Source organism: Cyclopterus lumpus, chromosome 15 (genome assembly GCF_009769545.1).
Source record: "Cyclopterus lumpus isolate fCycLum1 chromosome 15, fCycLum1.pri, whole genome shotgun sequence".
Taxonomy (NCBI): Eukaryota; Metazoa; Chordata; class Actinopteri; order Perciformes; family Cyclopteridae; genus Cyclopterus; species Cyclopterus lumpus.
Genome location: NC_046980.1, coordinates 15,959,249 through 15,985,930, shown reverse-complemented (window position 1 = coordinate 15,985,930; position 26,682 = coordinate 15,959,249). Strand labels below are relative to the sequence as shown.

Genomic DNA, 26,682 nt, shown 5'->3' with positions numbered 1-26,682 from the left:
AATATTAAACCACATGATTTGAAACGTGGAAGGGTGGTGTGAGTGAATAGGTTAAAAACCAATCGCAGTACTTCAAATTAACTTTAAGGCGGGCCTTAAATGACGTCATCCAGAGGGGGGCGAGAAAACGGTTTGACAGTTCGTCAGGCGTCGAGCAGTCAGCAGAGGGAGAGCTTCCTGCATATAGTTTTGTTATTTGGGTCGCTGGCCTGATCTCGCCGTGCCGTCGATTAGAGTGCCATCATGACATCCACCATAGACGAAAGCAACAAGGAAAAGGTGAATTCAGTGTGTCTTGCATGTAAATTGCAGCCAAAGTCAGCACTGGTCTCATGAAGACGACTGTTAGCGAACAATAGCGGGCTAAATTGTTGCCGCTAACTTGTGTTGTTGTCTGTCTACCCACCGCTAGCCCCTGGCTAAAGCTAGCAAACGTGTTGTCAATTAATATTCCGAGAAGTCGGTTGCGTTGAACCAGTGGTGTCAAACTGCATCTGTGTAGTTGAAAAAGTGTTATTTGCTGTGGTTTAATGTTACTGGACGTGTAACTAAATGTTCAACCGTGAAAGCAATGGTTTTCCGTTAACGCTATATTTTATTTTCATTACAACACAGAAAAGTACCATCACGTCAGCATGAAAGACTTTCAGTTATATTTATTGAGCTGCACCCCATTATTATGCCATAATATAACAGATAAACAAGGATGAGAAACAAGTCATTAGTCAAAGCAAGACTGCAGTCTGTTGGATCTAAAAGTAGCTGCTTCCAGACCTTTTACTAAACAGACACTGCACTCTATAAACTCATGGAAGAAGGGCCACTGTGCACTTTTCAAGTAAATGGACGATGAGCTCTATTGATTGAGACTGTTCCCGGTCTAAAGGGGTTTTCCGTGCATATATTTAACTTTCAATCTGAGTGACGTTGTAGCCAGATGATCAGATGACAGACCTGTTGGATATTTCCAAAAGGTGGGTGTCTGTACACATAAGATCAACCAGTAACACATATTTGGTAACCTTGGTGTATTCTTTCTCCTTAGATGCGCTCTGTGTCTGTAGATCTAAACCATGATGCCTCTCTTCTCATTGACATTCCCGATGCACTCTGTGAAAGGGACAAAGTCAAGTTTACTGTCCATACAAAGGTAAAGAAAAAACGGTTTGTATGCCAACAAATAACTCAACTACTAACCTTAAAAGTATTCTATAAGGGTATTTGCTGAAATGTTGTTTTCTTAACAAAAATACTATTTAATTATGTTTGTTCCCAGACCACACTTAGCTCTTTCCAGAAGCCAGACTTCTCTGTTCCCAGGCAGCATGAAGACTTCATCTGGTTACATGACACTCTGGTTGAGACAGAGGACTATGCCGGCCTAATTGTAAGTTGGATTTATAAAGACCCATTAAGACAATAAGACCATTGAACTTGTTTTGAATCTTAAGTCATTTTTTGTTTCCTGCTTTATCATTCATAGATTCCTCCAGTTCCCCCAAAGCCTGACTTTGAGAGCCCAAGAGAGAAGATGCACAAACTGGGGGAAGGTGAAGCCACTATGACCAAGGAGGAGTACACTAAAATGAAGCAGGAGTTGGAGGCGTGAGTGTGACACTCAATCAAAACAACATATGTGCAGTGTTGAGTTGGAGCCTTTAAAAAAAAAAAAAACTTGCTGTATCTGTTTTATTTTTTATTTTCAGTGAGTACCTGGCTGTGTTCAAGAAAACTGTCCAAGTGCACGAAGTCTTCCTGCAGAGATTGTCCTCTCACCCCATTTTAAGCAAAGACAGAAACTTCCAGATTTTCTTAGAGTATGACCAGGATGTGAGTTCCCCGTTATGCTGACTGCCTTTCCCCGAGTTGTCAGTTGCCAAAGAGGAAGTAGAGTTTACTGGAGACCTGTGACACATGGCTTGCATCCTGCTGTGATCAGCAGTTATCATATAATATGTCAGTCAGTGGCTGTGTTGTTTGTGAACATATCTTAGCGAGGATTTAAAATATTTATTTACAGAAAATGTAGTCTTGAGTGTTTGTGTACTTTATTGTGACACAATACAAAAACAAGGAAGTATTGGTAAAATCCCAAACATTACTTCCCTACTTAGTTCCCACAACAACATATAATGCGTTTTAACAAATTAATCAGATTGCACTCATAGATTGTACATGTACACTTTCTAAATTCTGTCATTTTAGCTCACGGTGAGAAGAAAGAATGCCAAGGAAATGTTTGGAGGATTCTTTAAAAATATGGTGAAGTCGGCTGATGAGGTCCTTATCTCAGGAATAAAGGTGAGGCTCCTGCATGATCTACTTACGTTATATGCATCTTTACAGCTGCAATATAGTACTCACTTCCCCTGTTACCTTTGTCTGTTTGTGTCCTACACAGGAAGTGGATGATTTTTTTGAGCAGGAGAAAACATTCCTGCTTGACTACTACAGCAAGATAAAAGATTCCACTGCCAAAGCAGAGAAAATGACACGCTCGCACAAAAGTACAACAGGGTTTTTACATTACCACATTATTGTTCATTTCAAGTTGAGTAGGATAAATTCATTTCTATTTTGAGTTTGTTTGGTTTTGATTTCTAATTTCCATTATTATAGATATTGCGGATGATTACATCCACATCTCGGCCACTTTGAACACTCTCTCTGCTGATGATAGCACAGCAAATAAAAAGTGAGATTATTATTATTATTATTATATGTAATGTAATGATTTTTATGCAAGGACATACTTTGTGCAGAGTTTTTCCATATTATGGCTTTTCTTTTTCCTCAGGCACCTGGAGAAGTTGTCAGACCTGTTTGAGAAGCTCAGAGTAAGTAAAACAAATACAGTGTGGTAAATTATTGTTCTGATAAGTACAGACATTGTGGTGGATACTACATGTCTTCATTTGTGTTCCTGCAGAAAGTCGAGGGAAGAGTTGCATCTGACCAGGAGCTGAAACTCACAGAGCTGCTCAGATATTACATGAGAGACATCCAGGCTGCCAAGGTGAGAAATGTTTATCATCTGCCTTCAGACGAGATCCACAGATTGACAACTTTCATAAAGTTGCAAAAAACACGCCTTCTTGCCTTATTGCTCTTTATAAGTGAATCTGAATTACGATTTATGGGTAAAGACTAACAGAAGATAATTTGCATTTCTCAGCAGCAAGGCAGCATGGGATCAGACATATTTTTTGTATTCAGCTAGTAAGGACTAATTGAGGATTTAGTCATATTTAAATATCTGCATTTGAGGAGCAGCAAGAAACCATGTTGTACAGAAAAAAAGTGTGTGTGCATTCTCAATAATTATGATTTTTTTTGTCCAGCACATCTTCTGTTAAAATCTTGCAAACATTTATTAGCATTTTAATTATTGGACATTGTGCTTAATGTATTGCTAGATATGTTCCAAAATTATCTCTCTGTATTCTTTACATTTCCATGTTTTAAACTATCTGGAACATGTCAGGACCTTCTGTACAGGCGAGCTCGAGCCTTAGTTGACTACGAGAACTCTAACAAGGCTTTGGATAAGGCTCGACTGAAGAGCAGGGACATTCCCCAGGCAGAGGAGCACCAGAAGCAGTGCTTGCAGAAATTTGACAAGCTCTCAGAGTCTGGCAAGAAAGGTTTGTTCATCCATGCACAAGAGATGCATTCTGTACTTGCTTCCTTGTGTGTAAAATGGTACGCACTGTGCAAGCCCTTTTTGAACTGGACACTCTTATCTTCACAGAACTCACCAGTTTCAAGGGCAGGCGAGTTGTGGCCTTCAGGAAGAACCTCATAGAGATGGCCGAGCTAGAGATTAAACATGCCAAGGTGAGCAGTCCAATACAGCCAAGAGATTTTTACACACTTATACATGTGTATAATATGTAGATTAACATTGATAACGATCACCATTACACAATTAATGAATCAATCTCACATGCATCTGCAAACATCATCAGCACTGATATCTCAACCACCATCATCATCATCATCAAATGTCAGAAAAGTAATACATGTAAAAAAAAATTAAAAAGAGAATTTATAAAACTGAGAATGCAAAATCAGTTGTTGCGTACCTGGTTAGCGATGGTTTAGTTTGGATTCAACAGTTAGTCATTTGTAGAATATTGAAACAAACTCAAATGGCAAGGTGTGTTTGGGAGCCTCACCAAATTCTACCAGTGTGTTACTGGAATTTGTAAAACATTAGATAATTCAGAAATTAAGTTTAAAGGTGCCACATTACAAATTCAGTGCATATTTATATTGAGGGATTGCTTCCAACCAGCTCTACAAACAGTGACAACTGAGCCGGCGGTGATCAGCTAACTGTGCTAACAGCAACAAACGTACATTGATAAGAAGTAATTCATGCACAAAACTAAATATATTTCTATTCTACGGCCTTATATTTAATGCGTCTACACCTGTATTAAACAATGAAAAAGATATTCTAAATATGCATACTATTATATAACTATTTACTGACTGACTAATTTAAAATTTAGCACCTTTTAACATGCCTCCGGTTTCTTCTTGGTGCATTTAATCATTTATGCCTCCTCACACCTACTGAATAAACTTGCCCTTGAATGCCAAAGAGACAAAACTATGAATCTCCAAAATAAAAGACTTTTAATTCAGAAAAGAACAGTTTGTCTGTTCTTTCAGTTTGCCTTGAACATGTACACACTTTGATGTGTGCTCAACGGGATGCATCAGAACCTTCTTCTGGATTTGATGATGTTGGCATGGCTTTTTAAACTCTCCCAGTAAGCTTAGTGAGCTGACTCAAAATATGTTGTTTACACATGTAAATGCAGATAGGGTATTAAAAAAAACGGACTAACTGGTGATAGAAGCATGCATTTAAATGTTTTATTTGGTGAGATATTGGATGACAGACTCTTCAGGAGTATTGATACGGTTTTCTCCCATGTCCACAGAACAACGTGACTCTATTGCAGGGATGCATTGACCTGCTCAAGAGCATCTGACAAGTATTCAAGTATTCCTGTCCTACCATCAGTGAGCAGTCATAGCAAATGGAAACCTGGCGTCCCCGGGGCCTTGCATGGACACGTATCCAAGCCCTATCTTTGCTCCCACCCATGGGTCTGATGCCACTTTAAAACCCCTGCACGAGACAAGTGTCTTGTAAGCAGAATGTCTTCATGTTTACAGAGTCCCTGTCCATGGTCCATCCTTTTCCATTATTTATGGGAGTCTAACTCGATGTGAATGCCTCTGGAGAATGAGGCTGCCAACATTAAGGTCTTCCATTCCTTTTGCAGCACCAATAGAGGTGAATCTTTCTTTCCTAATTTCTTGTTTTCTAATTTTCACATTCTGCACTTATGCCTTTTTCATCATATTTTGCCTCCATACATTTTGATTCAAAGCTCTTCTCTTGTGTACACTTTTAAATACTTTTTTCTTTTCGGGCTTAGAGCATATTTCTTTGCATCGCCATAACCTACGTTTTATGCTCAATCTTTTGGGGTTTTTTGGTTTGGTAATGTAACAGTTTTCCAGAAGCAAAACTAGTGCATGGGGGTGAAAAACATCCTCATGATCTGCATTCTTGGGTTTTGAGATTAGAGTACTACTAAACCAACCAGCTGCACTTCACCTCAGGAATGGACAGTTGGATCAGTCCTCACATTCTTGTTTGTAAGAAGTGGCCTCAGATACCACCGTTATCAAAGATGCTATTGATGAATCAGAAGATTTCAGCTACAGATTGGTGAGAAAAATAAGTCAAAGTAGGCGTTTTTATTAAAGCAAAAGCAACCTTACTTATGACTGAATCTGCATTTAGCTTTTTTTTGCACAATGCATGCGTATTACCCCTCCACTACATGTATCATGTCCTCAGCATCTGCACCCCAACCAACTCTGGCCATTAATCTTCTGTGTGTAATTATTGTTGTTTTTCTTCATTTTGCTCTAAATTCCCCATTGTTATTGATTGGGTATCATGTATCAGGCCTGATACATTTACCATATCCTCTACACATTTTGTTTATTTAAAGAATTTAGCGAAATATGCAGTAAGAAAAACAAACAAAAACAAACCCTCTACAATCATGACCATGCTCAGTGGAGTGTTAAAATGCATTATAGTTTTTTAAGAAATTGAATGTATTTCTAATGGATTCCAACTGAATTCCTTGTTGTGTTTTCTTACAGAACATTAGCCTTTTTTATGAATTTGTAACAATGGCATTGAATAAATCCTACTTTCCCAAGATTGATTTGTACCATTCTGTATTTCTTTTTTAAAGTGTTTAGCTTATTACTAACGCTGTCTGTTGTATTCAAATGTACTACATCTGTACTTTGTGCCCTATCATACCACTAGGTGGCGATATCTATCCACGGCATCCTCTTTCCTTTAGGTTTTCTTGTGTGGGACACAGCTGTATGCACACAAGTTTATGTTAAATCCATTGCCCAGTGGGTCCTGTGAAGGGACTGTCTGGTGGATATATGAGGAAATGCCAGAGTGCTCATGGGAATCACCACCACTACCAGAGTGCACATTTCAAGTCCTTCTTCATGAGTTGCACTAAGCTACATAACCGAAACAAGTAACACTGCAGTTCATGTGAAACTATTGTGAAATACATATCTTTTATCTATGATATTTATATAAAGACAGGCAGCATTTGCAAAAAAAATGTCATTCTTACAGGACTGGTTTAAAAAAAAAAAAGTATTGTGTTTCATTACTCACACATACAGCGGGTTACACCTTAATGAGACGTGGCGTAGGGAAGTTATAATGATCCTGTGCATGGACAGAATGGTACCTGCCCATGATGGATTGGTCAATATTGACATCACAAATAGTGCAGTCACAGTGAACTTGTTTGGTCGATTCACTGACTGGATGAAACCACAGACGAGAGCCAATGAGATTATAACACATTATCAGTGCAAACTGTTAACGTTTGCCAACTGGGATCAGAGTAAACAGTATTTGAAGGCTTGACACTAAAGAAATATTGATATGATGTATCCAAAGAACAAGTCCTCTTTAAGGCCCAGGCATAAAGATGTGTCTTTCAGGGGGCATGTTCAGGTAGTTACTTGGAGAGAGCTTATTTCACTTTGTCTGAAACTGCAGTTACTGATCCGAGTATATCGGTGCTAAATTTAGTCTTTTTCATGTACCATTTGCATAACCGCTGTGTTAATTTGATAAAGAACTCCCTCCGTTCTTGTCCTTATAGCGTACATACAACTTCTGAGGCAATAGTGCACTGTAGTAAGGGAACTAATCTGCCTGCTTCAAAGACTTATTTTGCTGACTAGATGAATTTTCTTATCTCCCCTTGGGCACGCTTGGATAATTTGCAGGCTAAAACATATGATAAGTACGATTTTGCACATTTTAAGAGCTTTTGGAGACATAATCAGTGATTGGCCATTGATAATTAATTCAGCTCCGTCTTGATGATCCCAAATATTTTAGAATCCTCAGTCACACATACTATTAGACTATCAGGCCTAGGAATTTGAGAATGCATAATGGGAAGCCAGAACCAAAAGGACTGAGCAAATAATAGGGGGAAAGAGTCGTTAGTTCAGATTGACCATTTCATGCTGTGTCATGTCAGGAAATTCAGGTGTTTCTGAGACTTTTACCACTTGGGCTAAGGTCGTGAGAGCCAATATCTTACTTACGCTGACTGAGCCTGTGAAAGCACCTGCCTCTTGTCCCACAGCTCTACAGTGTTCAACTGAAAAGTCAAAACGAATGCAGACAGAAGGAGGAGGCATGAAGCATGAAGGCCTCGTCAAATAGAAACTGTGTCCTCTGATGTGACGCACTTAAAAAAAATTAAAGTGCACCTGCAGGGCTTGCTGACATAACTGAACTGTATGTGCTTCCTTAGTGAAAGAGAACATTATTCCTCTTCCTAGTGCTCATCGGGTAGAATTTACACGCGGCTATGGCCTTCATGTTTTTCCTGATTCGATGTGAAGTCCTGGGACAGGGATGTCGTATGTGTACAGATTGTAAAGCCCTCTGAGGCTAATTTGTGATATTGGGCTATACAAAATAAACTGAATTGAAATTGAATTGAATTGAATGTCTACCTCCTAGGTTGCTTGATGTACAGTAAGTGTAAAGGCAGACCACCAACTCTCTGTCCGTGCGCTCATACTGTATAGCTCTCTGATGTCACCCCTCTTGCCTTTCTCATGTTTGTGAGTTACACTTTGGAACCTGCTTGTTCAGAATTTACAAAATACTGAGGAAATTGACAATCTTGCAATACTTTTGCGTAGAAGTATTCTCTTCCTTCAGTAATGCAATTCAGTCGATAGCACAACACTAAACAGCCCAAAGGACCCGAGGCCGAACCTTTTCTAGGTTAGTGTGCCCTGCCCTGCTCAGGCAGTCTCTTGCTTTCATGCACACAATACAAAAAATCTAAAATTCAAAAATAATTGACACGCATGGACCAACAACAAGTACTTAGTCACGTCACACAACTGACGTACTTTGAGCTGGATCAGTCATTTATATTTCCCAGTCTTGCAATGCTGTCAGTAAGCATGGGGCTGGGTATCATCTCGATTATGACAATATACAAATAAGCAACAAATTTACTGAACTTTTGGTAGCTGGCACAATGTACAGTCGCTGTGAGAAAAGGGAGTGAAGATACCACACATCAGTTACAGCAGCAATGCAAAATAAACTAATGGGGTTCATGTGCATCAAATGAAAACAATAGCTGTAGTTTTTGAGAACGAGTGGCCAGATATGGAGTTATATTGGTTTGCAACTAGTAAGACCGTTGGTACAAGAAGGTTTTATAAACAATAAATGATTTGACCCATGGCACCAGTTGAATATCATTGTTATGTTGTAGGATAGAAAACAAGCAGCAATCCAAGGTGTGGAGGAACACGGTTGAGTATAACTCTGTTACTCACAGTCAGTCACATATACTTGGTACAGTTCAATCAAAATCTTCACTCATATTTTGGAAATCCTCAAGACAATGTATTTTTGTGATGGGAAATAGTTAGAGCTCATATTGGAATTAAAGAAAGTTGTGTATTGGTATGTACTGTATTGTGTTCTTTTCGCTTTATTAAGTATTGTGAGGGTAATGTGCATTTCTTTGCTATACAATTTGTTGACAAGGACAATCTGTGAGTGTGACTAGGCTTGAGCAATAAGCGCATACACTTAACAAACGTTTGAGGAGGATGTGTCAAGTGTGCCGACCAAAACCCTTTTCAAATAAGTGACCCGGTTAGGTTGGTGTCATCTTAATTATGAAGGCACACAAAGCCTTCAAGCTGTTTTAATGCATCACATTACACTATAATTATCATATTCATGTGCTAGTTGTTTGGGCTTTCAAATAATAAAGGGTGTGGAAAACAAGCCATCCGAGAAGGACTATCAGTAACAAGTGCTAACAATGTTATCCTGACGCTTGCAGGTGACCTTTCTGCACATTCAGGTGTGGCTAATGATGAGCATTTCTGGGAGGCCAGTTTCCTTGTCTGACGTTTACTTCTGCATGTGAAATAATCCTGATTCTCCAGTCGGTCTATTAGTGGAACAAAAATATAGTAAGCCTGATATACTTGTAGCAGTAGCCTACAATGCAAGCTATTTATACATCAGAGATAAATTAAAGTTCTGTTCAAACCCACAGGACTCTATTATAAATTCAATAAAGATACAAAACTTCCCAAAGAGGCTCCAAGTTAAGGGCTGGATTTTGAAATGTCTTGAACATTTCCATAACACATCAACAACAACAACACATCTGTTGTCTTTCGTTTCCGTGTAGACATCGTATAGCTTCATAGGAGCGCGAGAACAGAACAAGGTGATACGTTATGCATAAATGACACCGACAGACTTGATTTTACACCAACGGGAAAGAAAAATCGAGGTTTTTGCAAACAAAACTATTACTACTTTGCATACACTCTTTCCTAAACTATTACTGCTTTGCATAACCTCTTTCCTAAATAGCAACAATAAATACAACTTTTCTTGAGCAGACGGGCGTAGAAATACACTTTAAACAAATCTTTTGTGTGACTGAAAACGGTCCGCTGAGCTGAGACTTTGCATATACATAGAAGACTATAAATCCCAGCATGCTCACTTCCGGTCCAGTCCAAGCCAATCAGAAGCGCTCTGGATTCATGGCAGCTATCTGGGGCACAGGGCCAGCACGTCTAGCCAGCTCGAAGTGCCACGACTTCACAGCAGACCACGGATTCTCCAGCGGAGTGAGGGAAGAACATTGGGAAGGAAAAAAAAGCTAGTTAGCTAGATAAATAGTTAGCCTTCCACAGGAGTCATTTCAGCATACAGTTCCAAGTCAAAGCCGGGTTCCCCTCTCCGTTTCCTTGAAGCGAGCAGCAGCCACATCACAAGGTTAGTACTGTTGGAGTCCTGTAATTCTTCTATTTATTGGAGACAGCCTCAGCTAGCTTAGGGAGCTATCTTCTGCTAACTCCTGAGCTAACCACTAATACAGAGAGACAACCGATTTAAGTTATCTGAAATAGTCTGAGAGTGTCCCCCCTCACTGGGTAGTTAATGTGCAATGATAGCACAGCTGCTGGAGAGCATTTGTGTAACGTTAACTGACACTAATGTGCAGGACAACAGCCAAGTTCATTGATTCTTAGTTAGCCACAATGCTATCTTACTAGTAAGGATCCAAATCAATGCACTTAACAATAATTACCAGATTGCACTCAATCTTTTTGTTTTAATGCATGTTTGAATGGATAACTACGGAGTGTGTCGAGGCGTTTTTAGTTGTCTCAGTATTGTAATTAAGCTATATAATTAGGTTGGTTTGATAGTGATGTGTGATAAACTAGCTGGGAAGTTGGTGGAAGTCGATGTGTTTTGCATTAAAGTAACTAGCTGATGTATTAAAGTGTGAACGTGTGTGTTCAGTTTGCATACAATGCATTATTAAAAGTAACGAAAGACAAGTACTGTATAGAAAGGAAATATGTGCACTTACATAGTTGACCTTAATTGCTAAATATAGTGAATAGGTTATTGTTGAAGAGTTTTCCATGTACCAATGCACCTAAAGCTATATATTCTAGTCTGTAACGGTGACAAACGAGGACGTTTAATCGTACAGTCCTATCGCTTGTGGACCTTGAGATGCCTCTGAATCGGTTTTCTTGAAGTCGTAATTCTCAGTTCGGTCTGACGTGCGACGTCACAGATAAGGAGGCAGTACAAACGCGTCTCTTTTGCTTCAAGCGGTTCGAGCCTGCAATGAACACTGGACCCTGGACTCTGGCAGCTCAGCAGTTTCCCTCTCCCATGTCACAATGTTAGTTTCTTTTTAAACAGGGAAGCTCCATGTTGTCCTTTTTTTTGTTGTTATTGCATCTATGTATTTTCTGATGGAATGACATCCTTATCCGCAATATAAACAAGGTTGTAATTGCAAGAATCGATCAAAAGAAGTGGTGAAGCTAAGCTGCCGTCATCCCCTGCAGGACAACATTCTGGTTTGTGACAAGAGCCTTTAAGAGTCATAAAGGAATAGTTGAAAGATACTTAAGTTTATTTTCTTTTTTACAGGGCAGGACATTAACACTAACCCCTTTCAGACATGCACTGAAGTTAGTCTTTTTTGTTGTAGTAGTTGTTATGGCAAATTGCCTAATGTATTTCAAAATACAGCAGTAATGTATTCTATTTAACTATAAGGGGGAATTTGAGCTTCATGAACACAAATGTTTTCCCAAGGGTTAAGGCTATAAATAAGTGGGTTTTGAGCAGCTGTTTGTCATAGTATTTGCTTATAAGATTTGCTGGTCTGCATTATGTAGCCAGCCTCAAGGCAAACGTGTATGGTGATAACAGTGACACCCTGAGGCCACATAAGGGAAAGGCTGTGATTGTTCCAACAAAGCACTTATCACAGTTCTATCTCATCAACTACTCTGTTATTACAGCTGATTTCAGTTCAATTTCATTTTGCAGAAGCACATAGAAATACTGTTGGTGAGATTACAGTTTGGATTTACCTATGAATTACTATGTACTTTTTTCTCCACTTCTTAGACATCTTAAATGTTGTTAGTAGTTTACTGTATTGATTTACAGTACATTTCATTTAGCTGACACTTTTATCCAAAGCAACTTACAATCATACACCATAGACACAGCTACGGGGAGCAATTCAGGGTTAACTGTCTTGCTCAAGGACACATTGACTAAGGATAGCAGAGCCGGGGATCGAACCGCCGATCCTCTGATTGAAAGACGGACTTACTAACCACTGTCTGCAACTTTCTTTTTAGGTCAACTGAAATTGAACAATGGATATCTATGACCCCCAGACCCTTGGGATAATGGTATTTGGTGGATTCATGGTGATCTCTGCTCTCGGGATTGCTCTTGTCTCCACCTTCTCCATGAAGGAGACCTCTTATGAGGAAGCCCTGGCTAAACAACGCAGAGAGCTGGGTAAGATACAGACCACTCGCTCTGACAAAAAGAAGAAGGACAAAGTATCTGAGAAGAAGGGCCGTGGAAAGAAAAGAGAGGAAAAGCCCAATGGACAAATCCCAGAGTCTGAAGAAATTCAAGAGGAAGTTGAAGCTGAGACAGTCATTGAGTCTGCTGCTGCCCCAGCTGTAGCTGCTGCTCCTGCCCCTGAACCTGTCGCTGATTTAGATGTTAAGCCAACTGCAGCACCAGCTGGCGCCGAGCTAAAGAATGCCGCTCAACCAAGCCCTGCTCTCTCTGAGCCCTCACCTGCACCCTCACCAAAAGAGAAAAAGAAGAAGAAGGTGGCTAAAGTCGAGCCGGCCTCTTTCCAAACAGCCCCACTTGTGGCTGCCACTGCACCTGTCAAGTCCTCCACAGTACCTGCTTCAACCCAGGCCCCCATGTCTGCCCCGACTAAAGCAACCGCTCCATCCTCTGAGTCTGCCCCTGCGCCAGCCAAGTCTGCCCCTGCGCCAGCCAAGTCTGCCCCTGCGCCAGCCAAGTCTGCCCCTGCACCAGCCAAGTCTGCCCCTGCGCCAGCCAAGTCTGCCCCTGCGCCAACCAAGTCTGCCCCAGCGCCAGCCAAGTCTGCCCCTGCACCAACCAAGTCTGCCCCAGCTCCAGCCAAGTCTGCCCCTGCTCCAGCCAAGTCTGCCCCAGCTCCAGCCAAGTCTGCCCCAGCTCCAGCCAAGTCTGCCCCAGCGCCAGCCAAGTCTGCCCCTGCGCCAGCCAAGTCTGCCCCTGCGCCAGCCAAGTCTGCTGCAGCCCCAGCCAAGTCTTCACCTGCTTTATCTAAGAGTGCCCCAGTGCTGGAAGCTGTCACTAAAGATGTCCCTGTGATGGCAGTGCCCCCAGTTGGCTCTCAGCAGACCCCTGCTGTTGCAGGAAAAGTACAGGAGCCCAAGAAGAAGGCCTCTAAGAAAAAGACTGAGCCTGGTAAGCAGATATGTTTCAGAGATCATCCTTCATCACTTTGCAGTTGTAACTGAACATTTTGTTTGGGAAATAATATATTTCATGTCATTGTTATATTTCTGAAGCGGTTATTAAAGTTGCATGTCCATACACTCACAATCTAGGCAGTAATACCCTGCCAGTACTGATGAACCTTTAGCGGGAAGTAGTGCCAATGGCCGTTGTGGGTAATGTCTTGCACTCGGCTCTGGAGGGCATAGAGCACGCCAGCTTGTCCAAACACCACTGCCCTGTTTGGTTAGCTGACAAAGGCTCTCAGTGCCCTTACAATGGGAGGGGAGTGGGGTTCTCCCTTGCCCGAGGCTTGTCTCTGCCTGGTGCCACAGTGCGCCATCATTTTGCCATTCGAAGCTGCCCAGGGACCCAGACCCAAGTCACAACCATGTCCTTTTCCTGTGGTAGTGTAGGAATTCAGACTTTGCTGTGACAGCCTAATGAGCTTTAAAATGATCTGTCTTTTTTATTCTTAAACATGACATAACCTCTAAATATCTTTTATTATGACACTTTTATTCTGGGCTTTATTGAAATGTTTGTATGTTTCTCTCCTTAGTGGCAGCAGTGGATTCTGCTGATGCTCCTCTGTACCTGCCCTACAAGGCTCTGGTGTCGACCATCAGTAGCATGGTGTTCAGTGAGGTCGAGGCTCATAGGCTCATCGAGATCCTGTCTGAGAAAGTTGGCATCATCCAGGACACCTGGCACAAGGTAATGGACACTGCAGTCAGTGATAAGGATACTTTCTAAACTAGCTGGAGTGTACAGGCACTCGTTTACTGAATGCATAAAGTATTTGACTTAAAGGGAGGCCCACTTTTATTTTTAATGTCTTATTTGTACCTATGCTTTTTTTTAGGCCACTCAGAAAGGAGACCCAGTGGCCATGCTGAAGAAACAACTGGAGGAGAGGGAGAAGCAGCTGGCGGCAGAGCAAGAGGATGCTTCTGCGGCAAAGAATCGCCTCAGGGAACTCACCAAGGTTAGACGTACACGTGTCTATCGCCCTGCTGGCAGCCTCATCAGACTCCTTATACTCCTCCTCCTTATACTTATTACATCAGAAACATTTTTTTATTAGATCCTTTTCACTAGTTAGGCGAAAAGTGTAGTTTGGCCTGAAGGTGGCAGTAAAGGATTATTTACTGAATTAAAAGGGGTCATTTTCTAAACATTATTGTGCACTACATTTGTAGCCCTCTTCATCTTTTGTCCTGAAGGTGGCGCTAGAGGAATGTAACATGGTAACTGCAAGACACAGGCCACGTCCATTAAAAGCATTAAGGACTCCCTCCATTTCAAAGTCAATCATCTCTTGTAATATCTATGGCAGCCTGTGGGTTCATGAAATGATCTGTCGTTAGGGTCCCAAATTTGACAAATATATTTTACATGTATTCCTTTCACTTTTTTTCTAGATGTGGTGTCATGTTGGCATTAGAGGAAAATTACTCTTTGGCCTCAGAATCTGCTTTTACCGCGCTTTTTGTTTTTTAGGAGCTGTCTGCTGAGAAGTCGAAGGTGGCCAGTGTGGAGACAAGGCTGAGTTCCCAGTTGAGTAAGAGGGAGCAAGAAATGATTGCTCTGCAAGCACGCATGCAGGCTAGTTACCAGGACCATGTGGCACAGACCCAGGGCTTCAATGCTAAGGTCAGTTCTTATACAAAAATACTACAATTTCTCAATGTCTAAATCAAATGAGCACATTTCAGTTTACATTCTGTCCTTTTATTTCACTCCTGGTCATTTAGCTGCTAAATGGAAGTGAAAATGCATGTTTTCTGTTTTGTAATTAAGTTGTCTTGACAAGGATCTAAAGCAGCTGTCCAAAGGGCAAGAGTCCAACATGGCTGGTAGACTTAAAAAAAAAATAAAAAAACTTTAAAACAATTTTACAGATTGTCAGCCTGCAGGACCAGTTGGAAAAAGGCCCCAATGCCCAGCTGGCCCGTCTACAGCAGGAGAACTCCATTCTTCGCGACGCCCTCAACCAAGCCACTAGTCAGGCTGAGAGCAAGTGAGTGTTTCCCTGCAACAGTAAATGAGAAGCAGTGATACATATTGACATGCATTTTACCTCTTCATACTGATACTAATTAAAGGGATAATTGAGTGCAGTGTGTACAAATTACACAAGGCATGTTTGGAGTAACAAGTTTGAAGATTTGCTCACATTTTTCCTGACTCTTTCTTCCTGTGTCTCTCCTTCTGTGTCTCCTGTCTTTCATTCTGTCCTCAGGCAAAATGCTGAGCTGGCCAAGCTACGTCAGGAATGCACAAAGTTAACCAAGGAACTTGGAGAGAAGACAGAGGGTCTGCTTGCTGATGAGCACATCAGGAAAGGGCTAGAAGCCAAGCTGTCGGCTACAGAGAAGCAGCTCTCCCTGCTGCAGGTTGGCCTGGTCTGTGGGATCTCCGCAGCATATCTATTCTAAATAACATTGGACATGATCTAGTTTCCGCATGGAAGCAAATGTTTTAAGTCTTTTATTTTTTTTAAATGCTGTTTCTGGTTTGAGCAGACAGTTAGTTACAGGGTATCTTCAAAATGCAAGCTGAGACCTTTCCCACCTGTTTGCCAACACTATTATGTTATGGGAAGTTTAAATGTCTTGTAATCACGTCAAGCTGGGTTGGAACGTAGCTAAACAATAACGGTGCTGCAGGGAAAATGCTTCTCAGCAGCACCAGCTGGAATGTGTGCGTGTCCAAGCATCTCTCTGCTCCAGCCCTCTGTAGAAGGCTGTAAAAGAGCAGGAACAGTCTAATGGTATTTACAACTCTGGGCTTTTCATACATAAGCTACAGCCTTATGTACAGTAGACATGCTCAAATGATGCAAAATGTTTTTTTTCTAATTGCTTTGAGATGAGTTTCGCTCCCTTTTTGTAAAATGAGTTTCTGGACTGTCAGCCTTCTATCGTCTTAATCAATCTTCTTTGGGCGAGTCTAATCATCTCAAAATCCCCTCGAGTTCAAAGCATTTTCCACAAGAAGCTTCCTTTTTAGAAAATAAATAACATTTTCTGATTGTCAAATAGGTGGACTATTTTTTTATTTTCAATATTTTGTCTCCATATGATATTTTTACATAAATGCTCAGATTTTGTTTTGTGAATCTATGCTGCCCCCTGCTGTTTATCACAACTTGATGGTTGTTGTTGTTGTTGTTGTTAGGCCAGTCATGGGGAGAGTGAGCAGGCGTTGCAGAGGAGAATGGAGGAGGTGTGCGAGGAGCTCAGGGCAACACAGAGTCAAAACGGCAGTCTGCAGGCCACTTTGGACAATACCCAGCAGGACAGCAGCGCACTCTCAGGTCAGAGAATGGGGGCACTAAGTCTGAATGGTCACCAGATGTTAAGGCTTAGAAGTTGGAATCTTAGCGGTAACAATGTATATGGGAATCAGTAGCCTATATCACAGGATATACATTATAGAGTAAGTTGTGAGTGCTGTGATTTGTCCCTGCAGAGTATCAAGTGCGTATTGGGAGATTGGAGGCTGATATCAGTGAGCGCTCTGCTCAGGTGGATGCCCTCACTGCACAGCTAGAGGAGATACAGACAGAGAAAAGCCAGCTTGTACAGCAGGTGGCCTCCATCAACTCCCTGCTAGAAGCCAATCAGACCAAAAAGGAGGATCATAACGACCAGGTAGGACATACTTTGTTTTTGACTTTTCCGAAATGGACGTCGGCTGGAACTCATAGTCACCCCTAAGCCTGTTTGCTGTGTCTGATTCGGCAGGTGCATGCTGCAGAAGTGGAAGAGCTAAAGCTCAGGTAAGTGTTTGAGCTACTTCTCTTCAGAGTCAACATCAGATCCAGAGCTGTTCCACGTATTGATTAAAATGCTATTTCTCTACAGTCTTCAAGAGAGAACCAACCAGTTGAACACATTTCAAGAGGAACTGAAGCAACTGCAGTTGAAGCAGGAAGCTGCTGTAAGTGTTGCAAACATCTGTTGTTGGATGTATTACCAAATGGAATCAATTGTCGATTATACAGGGGAAATAAATATATATATTTTCTAATGTGTACAGTTGACCCACTAATCAAAAATATCTGCTGTTTCAACAGGACAACACTATTGTGGAGCTAGAGGAAAGAAATAAAAGGTATGGTGCTTTTTACTGTCTATGTATTTGACTCTAATCTTATAGATTCTCTGCACCTTTTTTGCTTATTTATAGTTTATCCAAATTGTGTATCCCTTTTTTAGTGAGGATGTCACTCTTATCACATCGCTTCAGGATGAACTTAAAAACCTCAAGGAAGAGTTTGAGCAACTTAACAACACACCAGTAAGTGGACAGTACCTCTCGATGTGATTGTACTTCTAGAGCTGCAATGCAGGAACACATTTTATTTTTCTCAGTGACTCATTTGTATTTCTACTTTGTTTTAGCAGTCAGACACCTCCACAGAGCTGGGACTGCTACAGAGAAGGTAAATGGGTCTTGTCACATGAAAAGAAATCAGTCTGCCATATTTAGGTCTGTTTTAGATCTCAGTTTTGACTATTTTGGTTATTTGACTAGCCTGACTGAGAAGGATGTCCTTGTCACATCACTACAAGAGGAGCTGAGAGAAGTGGGAGAAAAGATGGCCACCGATGCAGTAAGGCTCTCTTTACACACTAGTGGCTTATCAATTGAGACACCTTTCCGCTTAATCACCTTCCTGATTATGTCATCCATTGTTTCAGCAGAGTGTTACGGCAGAACTGACAGCTTTTCAAAGTGAAACCAAAGAAACTCTCCAGACACTATTCCCACAGATACCCGTAGAGATGGAGCAGGTAGGAAAATAAGTTTTCACCAGGAGGAGTTGCTGAATAAGTTGTTGTTATTGGATGATGTGTTGGTCATTATTCAGTAGAATAATGTGCACATTAATAATTATTGTCTGCTTTTTCCCCTCACTTAGTCCAACTGGTTACAAGTATTTACGCAGAAGGCTCAGGAAAATCTCAGCCAGCAGAGCCAGGAGTCTGGGTCAAGTACAGTGTTGCCTGTAAGCCACCATTTTTTAGACTTACACACCATATACTAGCCCAGCAGCACAAGTTATGAATGTGTTTTCTTTGTCTCAGGAGTTGCTTGGGAAATTGAAGGAGGCTGAGGAGAGCCATGGCTCACTGCAGGCTGAATGTGAACAGTACCGGATAGTCCTGGCTGAAACGGTAAGTGGTTGGGGAAACTTAAGTTTAAACTTCAGTGTAAAATCGGGGTTTAATTTATTCAGCTCATTTAATCCAGTTTCCCTTTTCCTTCAGGAAGGAATGCTAAAACATCTGCAGAAGAGTGTGGAGGAAGAAGAGGTGGTATGGAAGTCCAAGATGACTAACTCTGAGGAACAGCTGAGTGTGGTATGTTTATAAGACTTCCTTAAAATCACTATACCTTTTGTAAATCTTTTCACCAAGTCCTTTCCATGTTTTTAAAACCTCACAATAGTCCCTCTCTCACATTACCAGGCTTTGGAGAAGGTCAGCAAGCTGGAGGCAGAAAACCAAAGTGTAGAAAAGGTGAAGATTTTTTCCACACTCAGTTTAAATTGCCCCTCGATGTAAACTAGCCGGTTAGAGATGTGTAAACCGGTTTACTTTGGTTCTCTTTGCAGTTGAAGGAGCAGATGATGCTTCTGGAAGCCCAGCTGGAGAAGCAGTCAGACCACCAGGAGACCTCAGAGGAGATGGAGCAGGAACATGCGCAGGTTAAATCTACCTCACTGGCTCTAGCACTGCTCCTAAAAGATGTTCTAGTATTTTTATGTGCAAGTTCCCCTATTAATGTTGTGCACTTTATTCTTCAAATTTTTTGGGGGGTATTCTTGCATTTAAAAAAAATATTTGTTCACATTTCTATTATAAACTATGTATATATTTGTATTAATTGTTATAAAATTTCAACATCACAATCAATAAGTCCCACATTTTATTTCTTGTTTAACATTTCTTAAGAATACGCAATCCATGCTTGATAAATTCTGCGTGGGAGTTTTTCCTCTGAAGTGCATGTGAGATGCTAACCTCTTTAAAACAAAACCTGTCTGACATCTGTGTCTCCGATGTGCTCTGTATTCAGGTGAAGCTGCAGCTTTTGGAGTGTCAGAGCCAGCTGGATTTGGCCCAAAAGGAGGCCCAGGCACACAAGGAGGAGCTTTCACAGGTGACTTCCCTGACAGCCTGCATTCCCTTCCCCGGGACGACTTTAGTTAGTCATATAACAGAGTAGCTGACGTGAGAGGGAGGCCTGGTATATGAGACATCGAGGAATTTGTGGAAATCCCCTTTTTAACCAACAAGATGCGTTGTCGGTGACGTGTATCACAACAAGGATTCATGGATGTGAGGTTGTGAGGTTATGTAACCAGTGACGGCTTCCTGTTTCAGGTCAGAGAGCAGCTGGGCGAGATCACGATGCAGGCTCAGCGAGAACAGAATGGCCCAGCTGAGGCTCAACCCAGTCAGGTCAGGGTGCAAAGGTCACAGGGCACCCTTCACTTCCTGTCAGAGTACTGGACAGTGACTAGGACACTTCTAAGATTGTATATGTTCATAAATAAGCCGTGTTCAATAGAGTATAAAATAAACTTCTTAATTTGTTGCTCTGTCTTTATTAAGACAGTTCTTTGTAGTCTGACTCGACTCATTTGGTCAAACATGTCCTAAATCAATGATGTGGCGACAGTACACGGAAACATATGTCCCTTGGAAGTCTTCAAGTCTGTCCAGTATTCCTCCGACACAGCGGCTGTTTATGCTAACCACTGTTTGCATTAACTGAGTCGACATAACGCTAACCACTACTTTTTCTCACCTTTTTCCAGCATGCTTGTTTGTACGATTCTTAACAGCAACAGAACGTTTGTGTTTGCCTTAAGCCCCTCCCCTGAAATAGACAGAGGCAGCTAACTTGGCACATAGGTTGAGGTGTGTGTGTGTGTGGGGGGGTTTGCTGCTGCTTTTGCACAAGAATGTTTGCATAGACGAATGCGTTAGCCATTTGTCTGTGTGTATTCATTGTGTGTGTGTGCCATTTTTGTCTTCCATCAGTTCCAGAACGAGCTGAGTCAGACAACTGAGAAGCTGCACGGGGAGGTAGCTCAGAGACAGCAGCTTTCAGAAGAGTTTGAGCAGGTAGCAGCCATTGTTTTGTCTTGTTTTATCTGGCTTATCTAACCCCAACAACCATGATCCTGCTAAGCGGTCCCACGAAGCTAGTTATCAACTCTGTAATTCAATCCACGTTTTTCCAATCTGGCCATTCACGTTGTTTGCAGGATATGACCAATCGCAAGCATCGACGCGTCTGCTGTCAGCAGAGCGGTGCATTTTACAAATAGAGTAAACTATGATATATCGGACAAATACGGAGAAGGTAAAGATGTAATTTAGGCTGAAGTTAACACAGTTTAAACTGCCAAATGCAGGAAAGACTGAATGTGTATAATATTACCGCTTCATAGAGCATGGTGGATCTGACTATAGTTATGTGTGTGTGGACACATATACTGTGTGTGTGTGTGTGTGTGTGTGTGTGTGTGTATATACATTCATTCATTCATGTGCTTGTGTGCACGGCAATCTTCGAAAACCCAGTTTTCCTGTGTAAATGTGGACTATACCTAAACAACTGTAAGTAGATGACATCAGTGTGTTTTGTCAACCTCTAGGCCCAGAAGACAATAACAGAACTTCAGGCTCAGTTGGATCTTCTAAACGTTTCTGCGGGGTCACCACAAGCTGACACAGAAGATGTTCCACAGCTCCAGGTGCGGTAACAAATGACTAGCGAAGAACCCTTGAACTGTGATTAATGGTTTTATTTGTTGGCAGTCCTGAATGTTTATGACTGTCATAACCAGCAGAGTATCTGAGTGATATGTGGTCCTGCTCCTAACGGGAACAAAACACACACATCGGCTTCATAATTCTAAACCTTCTAGAACAGGTCTTTAAAGCACTCGCCTTTTATTTTGAGGCCTAGGTGTATATATTATATAAGACATTGATCTTGTATGACAGATAAAGACTTTCTGATGAAAATTGGTATAACAAAATCCTTGGCCAAATAAAGGCGATTCTGATTTAGATCAGTTTTTCCTCAAGTATGTGGGCACATACAAGGAATGTACAAGACAGGAGTTATGTACACAAATAGTGGAAAATAGGGAATAAAATATCCACATAAGTCAAGTTTTCTATGAGTTGTAAACAAAACAAATGGGGCAAATAAATAAATACTGAACAGATATACAGAGGCTGGATGATGTGCATGTAATGATTATATACAGTGTAGGATTTATACTGGCAAGCCTGACCTGCAATGAACTATTATTGTGAAAAGAGACTATCATTTCCCAGTTTAATGGTTACTGGATGTAGTTTGTATGTAATTCATATCTTCTTGATTTTTAAATGAAACCTTTTTGCCTGGTGCTCTTTGAAGTAAAGTTTGCTCCTGCTGTTGGAACAGGAGCGCCTGGAGAAGGAGAAGAAGCTGTCCAAAGATCTGGGCCAGGCGGCCACCAAGCTGCAGCAGCTACTCAAAGCCACCCAGGAACAGCTGACCAAAGAGAGAGACACAGTGAGAACACTTCAGAAGCACCTGGAAGGAAAGGTGAGACACACCGGACCTGCTAAGACGAAGCATGCACACTTCTGAGCTCATTGTTTTGGTTTGGGTGACATTTGTTTGACACTATATTTCTGTTTTCAAGGAGGAATACGTAGAGCTGAAGGAAGGAACATCCGTCTGAGAGGAAGTTTACTGCAGACACTACAAAGAAAAACTACCAAATATGCCTTATGATTACCATAGTTATGCATTCCAAACTATTTCTTTCTTGTACTGTAGTTGATTGCATTTGTTGCAACTGTAGGAATCAAATGTTTGATATTATGAACTTTTTATTTAGGCAAGATTAGAGGAGATGATCTACTACAATCTTTATTGAAACCCACATTCCATCACCAATTCTGGCTATGTCAGAAGTTATTTATCCCCCTGCCTTTATATTCCAGACATTTACCCATAGTTCAGTGTTAAAAAGGGAAACAGATTGTACGTCAAACGTACATCAACCTGTGCAATTACTTTGTATGTCTTTTCTATGTGATTGAATGATGGGAACATTTTATGGTTCAATGTTTCATTCCCTTTAGGGCCTGCTTTCCTCTGTAGCTGGCTGCCAATTACACACATCGAATTTGTATGAATGAATAAACTACAGTGTAGCTCTGTCATTGTTGTTCGGTGTCACAGTTACTGCAATGAGTGCGGGCAGGAAGCAAAGTTGAGTGTTATACTTTGACATGGTTTCAGATCCGGTAATGTGTGTGCTGATCGTACATCTGATTCTCTCAGGAAGACTACATTTTAAAAGTTATACTATCCTGCCGGGGTTGTAGAACAACAAGCAAGATGTTGTAGGTTCCTCGGTGTCTGACAGGAAGTCCTGCTACGCTGCAACATCCTTGCAGTTTAGGCCACATACTGTTTTACAGCAACATGTAGGGTTATAAATGTTAGTGTTATGAACTATAGTTGCTCTGTTCTGTCTTTTTTAAAGCCTGGTGAAAGTGGCATTGCTTAACGCTTTACACATTCTAAGGTTCAGGTTGCATCAGTGATTACAGACAAGGAAGTAAATTACAAGATGTACAAGCCATGTATGGTTTGATTTTGGGCACGATCTGTCAGCCCCACCCCCAACACACAAGCTGCTATTTTAAAAGTAGAAAGACTGCAAAACGAGTGCAACTAACAAACTACACTTTTGGTTTTAAATGGCTTTTGGGGGCCAACATGTACATCTGACCATACATGTATTAAGAACAATTGGCTTAAATTAGATTCTACAAACTTAAGTAGTCTGGTTTTGAGAAGGCTATAGATGGTATGCCCATATCAGTCATGGCTTCTGGGTTATGTATTTTTGTGATGACGGTCCAACCTGCAGTACATTATATTCACCTACTTGTACCACAAAAGCCAGTAAGACACACTTGTTACAGCCATTCAGATTTAACAGTTCAGGTGGGGAATAGCCAGCAAAAGGTATGTCAATAAACTTACTGGTGAAAAACAGCTGAAAAGTTACCAAACCAAAGTAATTCACTAGTGTAAATATGGTGGCCATATTAACATCGGTTTACTTTTTTAAAGTTTCTGCTGGCTTTTGCCACCGTTGGACAAAGCCAGAATACCCTTTTCCAGTCTTTAAGCTAAGCTAACTGGTTGCTGCCTCCAGCAACACATTTAGCAAACTCATGTGTGGGATCAACCGACTCTCGCCAAGACAGGATAAGCCTACCGGTTTTTTCCCAAAGGGTCATTCTACTCACTTGGAGGTCATCATCAGCTGTAACCATCTTTGAGAGCAGGTTTGCACTAAAAGCACGAGCAGCCGGTCCGGCTGCGTCAACACAGGGAGAGAGCTCGTCACACTGATAGACACGACGCCACTAGATCCTCAAATGGCTGTTTGTGTGAAGCAATACACTATACTAGTATAACAATCTGGGTGAGGGTGCATTTCATTTATGGTACGATATATTATTAATTCCATAAATATGTCTGCAACACAACTTCAAATTGAAATAGGCTACCTGCCATTTGTTTTAAAAAAAACATTAAGTTTTGCAAATTAATTACGGATAGCACCGATTGCAGTGCTTGTTGAACTCAAGCTACACCTTAAAGCCTGGGTTAAACCCAAAGGAAGCTGGCCTCCCACAATCCTTGTGCTACGCAGCCAGGTGCTCAGACCAACTCTCAGCTACCTGCTGATTAGTTCAGCAATACTTGCTTTTCGTGGAGAAAAAAAAACAAAACCCATAACACTTGATTGCATTGAATTTATTGTGCAATACTGTTGACAGTATACATTAACAACTTTTCAGTGAAACTTTCTTTGTAAAAGTTGTACTATTCTTTTTTTTTTTTTTTTTAGGTGTAACAGTCTAGAAAAACAGATGCATCTTAAACTTACAGGCCAAGTCATTTTGACCTTGTGAACTCCAGTAGGGTGTCCATGGGATATATGACAGGATATGGTTATAGTGGACATAAACACAAGGAAGGGAAATGGTGAGTACTGGCCTATGCTGGAATTCAAACAGTATGCATGTAGATAAAAACAGCAAGTTTCGATTTGAGAAATATAGATGTACCAAGAGTAAAGTGACAGGCAATATATTATCATGAGGCTAACCCACTAAGAGCCCACACCTTCCCTTTAAGCTTTGTTGGACCAATACCAAAAAAAAACTAAAGTTGATTTTGGATATCTTGCTATCATCTCAAGCTTGTTTAAATGTACCTCATGGTAAACCGGGGGAACACCATTTGTGCCTGTTGGGAAGTGTAATTAAACACTGTATCCCTCAAGTTTGATTACATCTCCAAGTCTTTTTGTAAACTCCAGCCGGTCGATATCCGTCATGTCATTTATCTGCAATTTATGCTTGACACCTGTTGAAGAAATAAGAGTTACTTTAACAGAGTGAACACTCTTCAACTTGAATAGTATCAATGTCTAGGAAAGTCCAATTAATGGGATGAAAAGAACATTTTACAAAACAACCCTTACCATCCACGACGCGCTCCATAGCACTATTTGAGGAAGCGTAGTTCATTCTAGATTTGATTTGGGCAGTTTCAGGAGCCCTAATGGGAAGAGAAATCATTATACAAGTGTCCGTCTCACACACACAAACTTAAAAGTAATTATGCTCTAATTAAAAGGATGTCCTACCACATCATGTAGACCAGTTCCTCTTTTCTACTTGATTCCTTGGTTTCAAAGTGGCAGTCGTACAGAATGTAGCTGCACTCAGTGCTGACCAGCAGACTCTGGAGGTACTTGAATATGTCCCCCTTGCCTTCCAGATCTTTCTGCAGAAAAAGTTTCTTCACTTTAATGTCGCCGTCGATGTGAAATATCACCAATCTTATACGATCCTGTTCGGCAGTGTCACTTTTCACGACTTTCATTTTGTTGAAGATCGTCTTCACTTCGTCCGCAACTTGTATTCCAGACGACTGTTTTTTTTTTGAAAAACAAGAAACATTACAAGTCAGTATTTAGTAAAAAAACAATCCAAACCTGTTGTCATTCATAATCTATTAAATGATCTACATATTTTAAGTAACATAATTCCTGAAGGCATGAAGAAAAACTCAAAGAAAAAAAAAAGGGTTACAATTGCTTTTGTAACTTACTTTTGTATTTTGAATAACGATAAGAACCATTTCTTAATTGTAGATGCAATTTCATTAATTTGAGTGTCAATTGCAGCTCTTTTCTACTCCCTTATCATTTTATTCATGAAAAAGTTCAGCTTCAAGTCTAATTTGCCAGTTAAGTGAACAAAGTATTGTACAATGAGCACTTTAGGGCCTTGGTTCATATTTTAAGCAGACTTGTTCTTTGGTTTTGAGACAGAAAGCAGAACCTAAAAAGATGAGGAAACAGGAAGTTCTTTAAAACTAGCCTTTGGAGAGAAGTACTATTAAAGCAATTCAATGTGAAGCTACCATCTTTCCAGCAGTAACATGCCATGGGTGTAGCTTGCCTATAATTTGTAAAGGCCTTCGTCACATTCCAGTCATTGTGGAACAAGTTAGCACAAGAAAGACCGCCCCAAGGGATTCTCTGAGGACAAGTTTGAAACACGCACAAAGCTCCCTCCATTTTGGAGGCAAAAACCACACCTTGAACAAGCCCTGTCAGACACTAAACTTGCATTTCACTCAGCACACCATTTCCTCAAAGAAGCACCAAATGAAAATCTCACAGACTCTGGATATAATGACAACCAGGCTTCACTGAGTTCACACAGCTTTTACACATGTTGTTAAAATGATGATATGGCACTTCAAAGTTGTATCATTTCTACATACATGTCCTATGGGGCACACACACCACAAAGAAGCAGTGGTTTACTGAGACAACAGAAGTCAAAACGGTCACATTCTTCGTGAAAGGTACTCACCATTTTGCTTCTGATGTGTGACGGAAACAAGCAGCAGAGAAGAAATGGCAGCAATCAACATGCTCAAGGGTCATATTAAGGAAGGATAGCAGGTTGACTCATAGAGGAGGAGCCGGGGTAAATGAGCACACCTCTAAAAGTAGGCCCACCCACCTCTTGCCAGGTGTGACA

The 26,682-nt window shown here is 41.0% G+C and overlaps 3 protein-coding genes across 6 annotated transcripts; 2 read left to right on the top strand and 1 right to left on the bottom strand.

Moving 5' to 3' along the window:
- Window positions 1-111: 111 nt before the first annotated feature.
- On the top strand, window positions 112-6,264 carry snx5 (sorting nexin 5). The gene is made up of 13 exons (XM_034551831.1): window positions 112-279; window positions 1,046-1,150; window positions 1,277-1,387; window positions 1,484-1,605; window positions 1,707-1,830; window positions 2,206-2,301; window positions 2,402-2,507; window positions 2,620-2,695; window positions 2,798-2,837; window positions 2,930-3,016; window positions 3,485-3,644; window positions 3,752-3,837; window positions 4,956-6,264. Exons 1-13 carry the CDS (start codon window positions 244-246, stop codon window positions 5,004-5,006), a joined length of 1,200 nt encoding a protein of 399 aa, XP_034407722.1. The 5' UTR covers window positions 112-243; the 3' UTR covers window positions 5,007-6,264.
- Window positions 6,265-10,172: 3,908 nt separating this feature from the next.
- Window positions 10,173-22,758, top strand: rrbp1a (ribosome binding protein 1a). Of its 4 annotated transcripts, none has more exons than XM_034552005.1 (27): window positions 10,173-10,438; window positions 12,346-13,471; window positions 14,064-14,218; window positions 14,367-14,489; window positions 15,005-15,157; window positions 15,406-15,524; window positions 15,747-15,900; window positions 16,685-16,823; window positions 16,979-17,160; window positions 17,254-17,288; window positions 17,374-17,449; window positions 17,586-17,623; window positions 17,728-17,809; window positions 17,917-17,954; window positions 18,047-18,125; window positions 18,214-18,306; window positions 18,435-18,521; window positions 18,601-18,690; window positions 18,784-18,876; window positions 18,985-19,035; window positions 19,131-19,223; window positions 19,595-19,678; window positions 19,903-19,980; window positions 20,566-20,649; window positions 21,186-21,284; window positions 21,989-22,132; window positions 22,233-22,758. In XM_034552005.1, exons 2-27 carry the CDS (start codon window positions 12,364-12,366, stop codon window positions 22,269-22,271), a joined length of 3,516 nt encoding a protein of 1,171 aa, XP_034407896.1. In that variant the 5' UTR covers window positions 10,173-10,438; window positions 12,346-12,363; the 3' UTR covers window positions 22,272-22,758. The 4 variants fall into 4 exon arrangements, with proteins under 4 accessions (XP_034407896.1, XP_034407897.1, XP_034407895.1 ...); XM_034552004.1 differs by having other exon boundaries at window positions 10,174-10,438; window positions 17,914-17,954; window positions 18,217-18,306; XM_034552003.1 differs by having other exon boundaries at window positions 10,174-10,438; window positions 17,914-17,954.
- Window positions 22,759-24,443: 1,685 nt separating this feature from the next.
- On the bottom strand, window positions 24,444-26,639 carry cfl1l (cofilin 1 (non-muscle), like). Its single transcript, XM_034552391.1, has 4 exons — window positions 26,512-26,639; window positions 25,272-25,558; window positions 25,107-25,183; window positions 24,444-24,988 (listed from the first exon to the last, which is right to left on the bottom strand). Exons 1-4 carry the CDS (start codon window positions 26,512-26,514, stop codon window positions 24,885-24,887), a joined length of 471 nt encoding a protein of 156 aa, XP_034408282.1. The 5' UTR covers window positions 26,515-26,639; the 3' UTR covers window positions 24,444-24,884.
- Between the last annotated feature and the right edge of the window lie 43 nt (window positions 26,640-26,682).

What these genes read in the sequence shown, in the direction of transcription:
- snx5 (XM_034551831.1), top strand. Translation starts at nt 244, where the DNA reads ATGACATCCACCATAGACGAAAGCAACAAGGAAAAG. An exon ending in GAGACATCCAGGCTGCCAAG is followed by an intron (nt 3,017 to 3,484) that starts GTGAGAAATGTT and finishes GGAACATGTCAG; the next exon opens with GACCTTCTGTACAGGCGAGC. An exon ending in CTCAGAGTCTGGCAAGAAAG is followed by an intron (nt 3,645 to 3,751) that starts GTTTGTTCATCC and finishes TTATCTTCACAG; the next exon opens with AACTCACCAGTTTCAAGGGC.
- rrbp1a (XM_034552003.1), top strand. Translation starts at nt 12,364, where the DNA reads ATGGATATCTATGACCCCCAGACCCTTGGGATAATGGTATTTGGTGGA. An exon ending in TCCAGGACACCTGGCACAAG is followed by an intron (nt 14,219 to 14,366) that starts GTAATGGACACT and finishes GCTTTTTTTTAG; the next exon opens with GCCACTCAGAAAGGAGACCC. An exon ending in CTGAGGCTCAACCCAGTCAG is followed by an intron (nt 19,981 to 20,565) that starts GTCAGGGTGCAA and finishes GTCTTCCATCAG; the next exon opens with TTCCAGAACGAGCTGAGTCA.
- cfl1l (XM_034552391.1), bottom strand. An exon ending in GAACTGGTCTACATGATGTG is followed by an intron (nt 25,184 to 25,271) that starts GTAGGACATCCT and finishes TCTTCCCATTAG; the next exon opens with GGCTCCTGAAACTGCCCAAA. An exon ending in TATGGAGCGCGTCGTGGATG is followed by an intron (nt 24,989 to 25,106) that starts GTAAGGGTTGTT and finishes TTTCTTCAACAG; the next exon opens with GTGTCAAGCATAAATTGCAG.